Source organism: Salminus brasiliensis, chromosome 14, assembly GCF_030463535.1.
Source record: "Salminus brasiliensis chromosome 14, fSalBra1.hap2, whole genome shotgun sequence".
Taxonomy (NCBI): Eukaryota; Metazoa; Chordata; class Actinopteri; order Characiformes; family Bryconidae; genus Salminus; species Salminus brasiliensis.
Genome location: NC_132891.1, coordinates 31,567,857 through 31,578,047, shown reverse-complemented (window position 1 = coordinate 31,578,047; position 10,191 = coordinate 31,567,857). Strand labels below are relative to the sequence as shown.

At 43.3% G+C, this 10,191-nt stretch overlaps 1 protein-coding gene across 1 annotated transcript; it reads right to left on the bottom strand.

The window, feature by feature from the left end:
- Positions 1-1,283: 1,283 nt before the first annotated feature.
- Positions 1,284-9,871, bottom strand: igfbp6b (insulin-like growth factor binding protein 6b). Its single transcript, XM_072696172.1, has 5 exons — positions 9,371-9,871; positions 6,851-7,504; positions 5,469-5,503; positions 4,885-5,004; positions 1,284-1,946 (listed from the first exon to the last, which is right to left on the bottom strand). The coding sequence occupies exons 2-5, from the start codon at positions 7,218-7,220 to the stop codon at positions 1,833-1,835; spliced, it is 639 nt and encodes a 212-aa protein (XP_072552273.1). The 5' UTR covers positions 7,221-7,504; positions 9,371-9,871; the 3' UTR covers positions 1,284-1,832.
- Between the last annotated feature and the right edge of the window lie 320 nt (positions 9,872-10,191).

The window sequence follows — 10,191 nt, the reverse complement described above, 5'->3', positions numbered from 1 at the left end:
CAGCGTTCAAAAGAAGACACAGCAGGCTGTCATTTATAAGGTAATATAGCTTATATGTCTTGTCTTTTTTTCTTCCATATTAATTCATTTATTTATTTATTTACTTTAGAGTTCTTGCACCTCCCTTGCAAGGACCTGCAACCACTGGCACACACACACACACACACACACACTCACATACACACAGATACAAGGAAATGAGTGTGAAGTGGGTGTCGTCACACAGTTTTTGTGCACTTTCAGCATTTTCCTTATGCATTGGGTGGTGAGGACATAGCTCAGACTTTGAAATGAAAATCCTGAAATGTTGCATTACAACAGAATTAGAAACGTACGGCATCAAGCTTTACCGTAGTACATTCCGAACTGCAAACATGATGAAATGAAAGAATAAGGATTTTAAAGGAATAATTTGTCGATAAACCAAATAAACACCATTTATCGCAGATCAAGATGCAGTCAATCTGTCCAGACATGCGTGATGTCTGATATGTGCTTGTTTAGTGTAGAACGGGAGAAACACTGGACTTGGGCTGTCACCAATCTTAGCTCTGTTAGCTCTTAGCTGTTCGTATTTGTTCGTATTGAGCTTTTTGCTCAATTTTAGTATGTATTTACAATGACGAGATTGGTGACAGTCTAAGTCCAGTGTCCAGTGTCAGTCTAAGTCATGTACCAAGCGTGTCCTGGCTAATCGACTGCATTCGGGGTAAGGGATAAATCATGTCCATTGGGTGTTTCACCAAACTTTCCCTTTAAACATATAGAGCAGCACAGTCGATCTGGAGGGTGTGTTTTAAACGTGTGTTTCTTTTCATGAATGTGCCTTTGAAGTTTGGTGTTCACTGTGTTGTTGTTGTTTTTTTTTTTATGAGTGTCCCGATAATGAAAAAATGCTGACAATATAAAAATACATGGCATCGTAGTTCATTAAATAAACCTGCAATTTATATATAAAATATAATATTGAAGTATATAAAAATATGCCTAACAACTTCTCAGAAAGAGTAACAGCCATCAGCTCTCAAGAACCATGTTATCTATCTAGCACACACACATACACATACAAACACACACACACACACACACACAAACAAAATGCATCTATGTACAAACAATCCACTATGTATTAGCGGTTAGTGTGTCACTTTGACACAAAAGAAAGGGCTGAATGCTTTCACAAATCATGTGCACGCAGGATAGTGTGTCGATGTCTTGGTTACTACATTGGCAACAGTTCAGAAGTGCGCGAGTCTTCGAGGAAACAGAGTAATACTCCAGAATAAATTAGACGGAAAGTTATATTTCATACGTAATAGTTTAAGTCAGTGTATCTTTGGAGAGAGGGAGAGGGGATGGTGGTGGTGGTGGTGTTGGTGGTGGTGTTGGTGGTGGCGGGGGGGGAAGGGGGTTAAAGCAAAATGGCATGGCAGCCCCACCTGATTTAACAGTATTAAAAGATACAAGACACAGGCAGTGATGGCTATGGCAAAGAAAGGTACTCTACTGTTGGGGGCCTGGGGTGGACTTAGCTCTTAGGGACTTGGCAGCCTACCACAGCTTAAACGTTGGCTCTGTGCTTACGCTGTCCATGCCTGATCCACAGGATTGCGGCAACTTTATGGCAGTGGACACAAGGACCTTCGGTTTGGACTGGTCAGGAGTGGTTGGATGTGGGCGTCTGTTTCCCGTGTGGCTTGACTTTATCCCTTGGCGTCTCCTGGCCAGGCAGTGTCCAGCGCAAGCTAAAATCATCAACCCCTCTCCCTGCATTCCTCCTCCTCTCCCTCTTTTTCCTCCTGGCTCAGAGCTGTGGGGCCGCTCGCCACCCGTCACTCGCCGTCGCAGGGTAGGGCGCCGTCCTCGCCGGCACGGGCCGGCACGGCGACCCCGAGCTCATCCACGCACCAGCAGTGGCCGCGCTGCATGCCCTTGGAGGAGCGACACTGCGGAACATGGGGGAGACGGGGTCAGACTATAAACAAGCATGGCTGCCTGCCTTTTTTTAATTAAAAGGTTTAATAGGAATATATTTACAACATGTGAAGTTTCAAAAGCCACGGTTCACTCCCCAGTCGGCACAGTGTGCATATGGAAACAGATGGATCTCACAGAAACCCTCAGATTTCTATATATTTAACCAGTTCAGCCTGCATCAGCCAACCTCGCCCACTCACACCGATGTTATAAGGAGTGTTTCTGCCCAGGCTTAATGAGGCCCAACACAGGGCAGCCAATCAGAACAGTGCTTATTTACAAATATTAGTTAGTAAAAGGGTAATAGTAACTAAAAACAGTCAGAAATGTTCATTTTGATCATTTCTGTTACAAAACTTCACACAACTGTTGGACCCTGGGTAAATTATGGAATCATAAATTACATTTTTAGAAGGTAGTGTAGCGTAATAAAACATTTATTAATGACTTTATGACCAGACTATCCTGAAATAACCAGCCTGACTATTTTTTTTTTTTTAATTATGAGTATTTTAAATTATTAAATTATGTACATTTACATTTACATTTACATTTATGGCATTTAGCAGATGCTCTTATCCAGAGCGACTTACAAAGTGCTTTGCTATTTACCCAAGAAAAGCCTTAGCTAGTTATAATATAATTATAATAATTATAATAATAATTCAAAGATACCTCTAAGTTTAGACATTATTCTGTAATTATTAGACATTATTATGTAATTCATTGTTTTTAAGCATGAACGAATCTAAAAAAAATACTGTTAATCGGCCACGTTGATTTTTCTAGAGGATGATAAGTTTATCGCAGAGTTTTATTGATTGGTAAACACTATATGGTAAATGTGGTAAACACTAGCCGGTAGCTAATCAACACCGGCGTCTTGTAAATTTAGCCAGTATGACTAGCTACAGTGATAATGATAAAATGTGGGAGTTTTTTTTTTGTTGGTGTATTGAAGTTAACTTTAATAAACTGTTATTAATGTTTTACATGTTTTTTTACCTCAGAAAAGTAAGCGAAATGTTAGGAGCTAGCATGCTAACAAGTAAGTATGTAGCCAGCTAGCTAAGTAACTATCCAGCTTACGCAATAAATATTAGTTTCCTTTTTTTATCAGTAGAAAAGCACACAGTTACAAAATGGGAATGTTTATGATTCCACAGTTAGTCTTTATGTCTGGTTTCTTACTGTTGTATCTAAATGGCTTTGTGGTGCTCGTTCTTGGAGGACATATTTAATAAGTTCCTTGTGGAAACAACCAAAATGGTCCCTTAAACCATCTGTGGAAAGAGAGACACAGGACGTTCTGCTATGGCATCTCCCTGAATAACCTATTTTTGGTCCGACTCTTGTGATAGTTCAATTAGCTAAAGTTTATAATCGCAGAGAAAGGTTAAAACTTGTGAGTTGTTTTTTTTTGGTGTACTAAAGTGAACTTTACAAAACTTTACAGTGTATTTATAATGTTTATTTACCTCAAAAAAAGGCAAATAAACCAAACGTTAGGAGCCAACATGCTAACAATACGTACCTAGCTAGCGAGCTAACGCTATAAATATTAGTTCACAGATGAAATTAGGGTTTACGATTCTCGAGTTAGCCTTTAGGTTTTGTTTCATGGCAAAGATATTGAACTTATAACTTGTGGAAACAACCAAAAGTCCCTTAAACCGTCAGAAGTGCAATGGCATGAAGAACCTATTTTGGTCCTATTTTACATGTTCATTCACCTCAGGAGCTAACATGCTAACAATAAGTAACTAGCTATCGAGCTAATGCTATATACATATTACATTTATATAGCATTACAAGACAAAAACACACAGATGAAACCGAGGCTTGATATAGAGTTTAAATAACTTTGTGCTGCTCGTTCTTGAAGGACGTATATAAAGAGTTCTTTGTGGAATCAACCCAAATGGCCCCTTAAAGAGCCCATCTGTGGGCTCTATTATTGACCTATTTTACAGCGTGATTGCCTAACGTGATAGTTTAACCAGACATGCGGATTTACACTCTTTTCCGTTATGCCTTATGAAGGAGTCCGCCAAGATGTTTGGTGTCTGAATTTTGTTGCTTTAGTTTTACTCAGAAGCTACGAGGCTAATGTAGACCGCAGCTAAGAAGTGACAAACATTTCCAGCCACCAGGTTGGCATTTTTGTCCATTTTCTGGCGTGCCAGCTAAACCATGTGGGAAATACACCACAGCAACATCGTTCGCTTCTGAATCACGGCACAAAAACTATTGTGCGAATTCTCCGAACCAGACCAAGTTTCCAAATATTGAACAGTCATTAAACAGTCCGTTCCAAATGCTTTCCAATCTTTAGAGAAATATGAAATCATAACACATTAATTACACTACATAAATTATGTAATCCACCAAAATAGCAAAACCATCAGTTCAGAATGTGTGAACTAAACACACGCCAAAAACGCAGTGATTTTACCGCAGTGTTTTAAAGTAACTGGACGATGAATTATAAGGACTGGATTATAAAATCTTTAATACGATAAAATCTGATCTAAAACATGATATAAATAGTTACTAACAAGTCATTTCACCTCAGTATGAAGTGGCATGCATCCTACCAACATTGTGTGGCTGTATTTTTTAACCGTTTAAAAAGGCAAACGCTTTTTAATGAACTGGGATCAGATTAGATCAGATCAGATCAGATTTGGGGCAAAAAGAAATCTGGATTGAGGTGTCCTTGGTAATGATACCTGCAGTTGGTCTGTGTTCTTCCAGTGTTGACAATAATTCATCAATAATTAATCACAATACCGATGAATATCTTTGCATTGCCCACCCCTGCATGCAGGACTTTGTATAGGGGGGCACTGCAGAACCAGGGTCAGGACCCACTCAGTGTGTAATGCTCTGAATGACTGTCTCTACCTGCTTTTTTCTGTAGAACCCACGAGTGTCACAGTTGGGGATGTAGATATCACGGTCAGACTGGAAGACGGTGAGCTCGAGACCCCGCAGCACGGCATTGAGCAGCTTCCGGCACGGCGCCTGGGGAGGAAATGAAAGCGCAGAGGGAGAGATGGTAAATATGAAGCGAAGAGACAACCTCTTGCATACCTCTCTGATCAAGAATGTGATAAGATATGCTTGGGCATCATTGTATTGAGGTTAGGTGCACACCGTAATACTCTGCCTCTGTGTACTGATAGCACTGAGCTTTTTTTTTTAACCCCTCCTCCCCCCCTTGTGTTTAAATGGTTTCAGGATGAAACAGCTGTTCCTGCGTTGCTGATAGCAGTCGGAAAGGGATGTGGCCGACCATGACATGCTTCGGACAAGAGTCTGTGATGATTCATGGAAAATCGAAGGGATTACAGTCATCAGCAGAGCACTTAGGTATTCAGATCCCACTCACTCAGCACCAGTATTGTAACGGATTGGTAGGCGAGTATCATGGGCAGCTTGAAATCTGAGGGCAAGATCTGCTGTAGAAATGAAATGACAAGACTAACCTTATCGATCTCACTGCTGGGCGAAGGATTGGGACCTGGAAATCGAAAAAAAGCATGTGAATGCATTTCCTAAACACGTCCCATATAAGAGAGTTCACCCTTTATAGGACCCCCGATGCGTCTTCCTCCTGAGAGGGTGAAAATGAACCCGTTCTCACTTTCTCTGCAGTAGCTCGTAATGAACAGTAGATGGAGACACCAGCTATATGAATCAGCACTGTCAGAATGTGAGTGACACACACACACACACATATGACTGCTTACACACACACACACACACACACACACACTTCCACAATTATTTCATCGTTTTGGTTCAGTTCTGTGTCACATTGAGACATTCGAGCACTTCTGCAGCCACACTGACAATGAGTGAATACACACATATAGGTCAGTCTGACTGTAGACACTTGAGATACGTACACCACGCACCAAGAAACGCACACTCACACACACACATACACACACATACACACATGAGCAATGACAGCAAGTGATCTGTTAGCCATCAGCTCAATCGCACCACCCAAAAGCCTCAAGTCGCAGAAATGCTTTCGTACCGCAGAGGAATTTATTGCCATTGCATGCAAACCAGCAGCTATTCCCGGCGTTTTTATGCTCCTGCCCTTCCTCCACTAACATTTCTGTCATCCTACCAGCGCGCTGGACAAGCCGAGCGCTTGCCAATGCACCCCCGGAACCCGAAACACATGCTGCTGCTATTTGCTGGAGCGCTTAAAGTGGATTACGCCTGTCATTTTCCTGCTGCATGCCGCCCGGTGCAATGGTAGGGAAGAGGCAAGGGAAGAGGCTGCTCTGGACGAGCAAAGCTCTGGAGGAATACGGCCAGCACTCGTGCGGTCAGGGCAGGGCAGGGCGAGGCGAGGCTACAAACCCTGGACCCTTTGAGGGAAAGCTTAGAAAGTAGCCAGGGGTGTAAATCTCTGAGCTCACAAGGATCCGATTCCTGTACGGTTCTCTGGGAAGCGATCCGATTCAGTTCCATTTGAATACCCTGGAACTCTGGTTCTTTTTTTTTTTGCTCATTTCTGAAAGACTTACATGCTCCCTTTTCCAGAAGTGGATTATAGACTGTAAAAGTAATACATCATGCTTTTTGGGGGGACCTTGTACCTTTGCCAAGAACCTTTGTTTAGTATCTGATCAATTCCAACATTCCAAAATCCATCCATCATGATCCGTCAGTTCTTTTTTACCCCTCTAAAAAAGTCACACAGTAACATTAGTTATAAATGTCATCTATAAACCCCTGGTCCATGGCCCCTGTCTATTTCTTGGCCCCCTTCCCCCTGAATCGATCAGGGCTATTCCCTTCCTAAACTTGCAAAAGGGTGAGAGAGATGTCCCCGAAGTCTTTTTACCTGTGGGATGTGGTTTCTCCGTGGGACTCGTCTTGCTTTGTTTGGCGCAGGAGCCCCTGCCCTGCAGCAGAGCCTGGAGTGGGCTGTGCTCCCTCGGAGGAGGCATGCAGCGCAGGCCCTTGGCGCAGCTCAGGGTGTACACCCCACACGGCTCCCCCAGAGCCAGGGCTGCCGTGCTGGACAGCCCCACGTGGTCCCGAGAGGCCCGTCCTGCGGCCAGCGGGTCCTTGCAGGACGGACAGAGCTTGTGGGGGCCCAAGCGGCTGGCTGCCGTCCAGGATCCGCAGTGAGCCACCAGCAACAGGACGACGGCGGTCAAGTTGGAGAGGAATGGCATCTTCTTGCGCTCTGGCCTCAGGAGGTTCTCCATGCTCGTACGCTCGTACGGACGTGGCTGATGCTATTTCTGAATGTCTGTGTTGCTCTTTTTCTCTCTCTCTGTCTCTCTCTCTCTCTTGCTCTCTCCCCCCGACCTCTCTCTGTTTTCTTTACACGTTCCTCAGCTTCAGCCCGGTGCTCAGCCCTGTTCAGTCGCGCGGCAGCCAGAGGGATATGTTCCGAGAGTGAGGGAGGCTTTTAAAGATCAGAAAGGCGGTGATAGAGAGCGAGAGAGAGGGAGAGAGAGCCCAGTTATGACACCTTCAGGGGCTGGGACTGAGAGAGAGAGAGAGAGAGAGAGAGAGAGAGAGAGAGAGAGAGAGCGCACAAGGAAAGGAGGGAGGCAGAGAGAAAGAGAGAGAGAGAGAGATTATTTTTCCTTTCAGAAATGATCAAGCTCCAGCTCCAGCTTTTTTTTCCACCTATTACTGTATCTGGAAGCACTCCTTTGCCCTCCAATACTTCCTGAGCATACGTCAAGCCGTCTATACATTCTTTGCATCATATATGAAAATGTCAGACCGTTCTGGCCATGTTTGCCATGGTAACACCTTGATCCAGGTTTCTCTCGTGGCTCCACGCTGACCGCAGTCTTTTTGCTCTTTAAGAGTTCAGATAACCTTAAGGAAATTAAAAAAAGGTCATCTGCTACAGTCCAGTCTTTAGAAGAGCAAACGCACAAGCATCAAAAGTCATCAGACTTGTCTGGATTACAAACGACATTTACACTGATTGTTCTAGACAGCTTCATTCCTAACCAATATGCTGTTACAGTCAGAATTCATTATCCACTATGATCCGGGGGAGCGAGTTCGAATCCCAAGCCGTGCTGCTTAGCACAATTGGCCATGCTCTCTCCGGGTGGGTAGATGGCGCTCTCTCCCCTCATCACTCTTAAGCTATGTTGGCCAGCACAGGTGTCTGTTTGCTGGTGCGGTCCAGTTCTTTCCTCCAAGCGTGTCGGCTGTCTGGAAATGCCGCATTGGCGTCAGTTTGAAAAAAGGCAGTGACTGGCTTTGCATGTATTGGAAGGGACGTGTGAGGTTTTTACTGCTAATGCTAGGGGGAGCTATAAACAGGTGGGTTATTTGGCAGAACCAAAATGGGAGAAAAAATGGTGAGCGAATGGTAAGCGAAACTTAGCTCTTAGCTTTTAGTCGGTTAGGGTACGTTTCTACCAGCTTTACTCACTTATTGGGAGGGATTTTCACTCATTCCTCCTGACAGATTTACTCCAGGTTGTTCAGGTTGGTTGGACGCCGCTTGTCCTCAGCTTTCAAATAGTACACTCCAGTCTCAGCCACTGAGCTCTGTAGCTCTTTCAAAGTGATCGTTGGCCTCTCTATGACTAAATGGCTTAACTCAACGTACAACTCAAATTCAACTTATAGCTGGTCAGTTAACAATGCAGAGGACAGCCAACAGTTCAGTTAACCAGAAATCTTTATGTCATTGAACCTTCAGAGCTGCACCGTTTATGTAATGGTAACAAAAGCTTCAGACTTGGCCAAGACTTCAGCCAGCCTACAGTGCTCCTATATGGTGAGTGGAGCTGGATATAAAGGGTCAAGTCCACTCCAAACCAGTCATAATATTCTAATATATCTGTGTATATGTCAACAGCAGGATGTTTATATTGTGACTAGCAGCCACTGACATGGGCAAACTCTTGTAAAGACTCTAGCTGCCGTCCGTACTAATACTTATGGACTCTATGGAATACTTAATATTCCTTACATCATTCAAAATAACTCACATTTCAAGGTTTTTATATACAAAATTCTCAGAAACATAATACAGATGCCACGTTATTAACTACTTTTCAAATGGTGAGCCTTTCCCACTATGCTTACAATGATTGATTTGACCAGAAATTAAATAATAAAGGGTGGGGGGTCTCTGACTTTTGCGCAGTGCTATATATACATATTGTAGTGGGTATGTTTCCATATACAGCGTATCTATAGCTATAGCATAATATTCAGATAATCAGGGTCGGGTAGTAATGAAATAAATGTCACTGGGTTATGTAATCAGGAAACCAAAAACACAGTAACAGTAAAAGTAAGTCATGTGATTACAGGTACTGTTCATAAAAATGGGATGATTACATTACAGCTTTACAAGGATCACTCCTCTTACAATAGCTGCGTTCCAAAGCCGACGTAGGGCAGGTCCTCGGTGGGACTGTCCAATGAAGACTCCTTCTTAGTAGCCTTTTGGTCACACAGATGGCAGTCTGAACGAGGCTGCATAATGACGTCAGCAGAAAGGTCCTGCCTCTTGCAGTTGCGGTGCGAAACTTGGAGCCCGTTGCCTGGACAGGTTTCCTGTTCAGGAACATTACTGGGTGCTCACGCAGCCAGGGGGCATGAAAACATAGCCGGGCATTAGATCGTAGCATTGGTGCACTGCTGTAATCAATGTGGATTTCACATTGTGTGTAAATTCTTGTTGACTCAGTAAGAAAATATAGTGTGTACGACTTTTCTACGATTTTCTCTGCGGTTGGTGCAGTTTACTACACAACAGCTCCTTGTCATTATTGCTCTCTAGCCTGAGCCTGGTGCTGTTTTTTCCCTTTGCATTGTATGAGCACAGAGAACTATTTCTCTTGCCCCCCAAACAAAAAGAGCCAATCAGTGTGCTGGTTAAGCCGCAAGCAGAGTGTATATATATATATATATATATATATATATATATATATATATATATATAGTGTGTATATGTGTATATATGTATATGTATGAATGTATTTAGATGCTTTAAGTTGCACCCATTGCTGACACAGATGTGCAAATGCACACACACAGAGCTTGTCTAGTCCCCATAGAGAAGTACTGCCAATAGAAAAAGACTCGCAGGAGCAGATGAACATGAACCTCCTGACACCATGGCTGCCTAATGCCAGTGAGCATAGCACTGAGCTGTGGAGCAGTGGAACTGTGTGGTCTGTAACAATG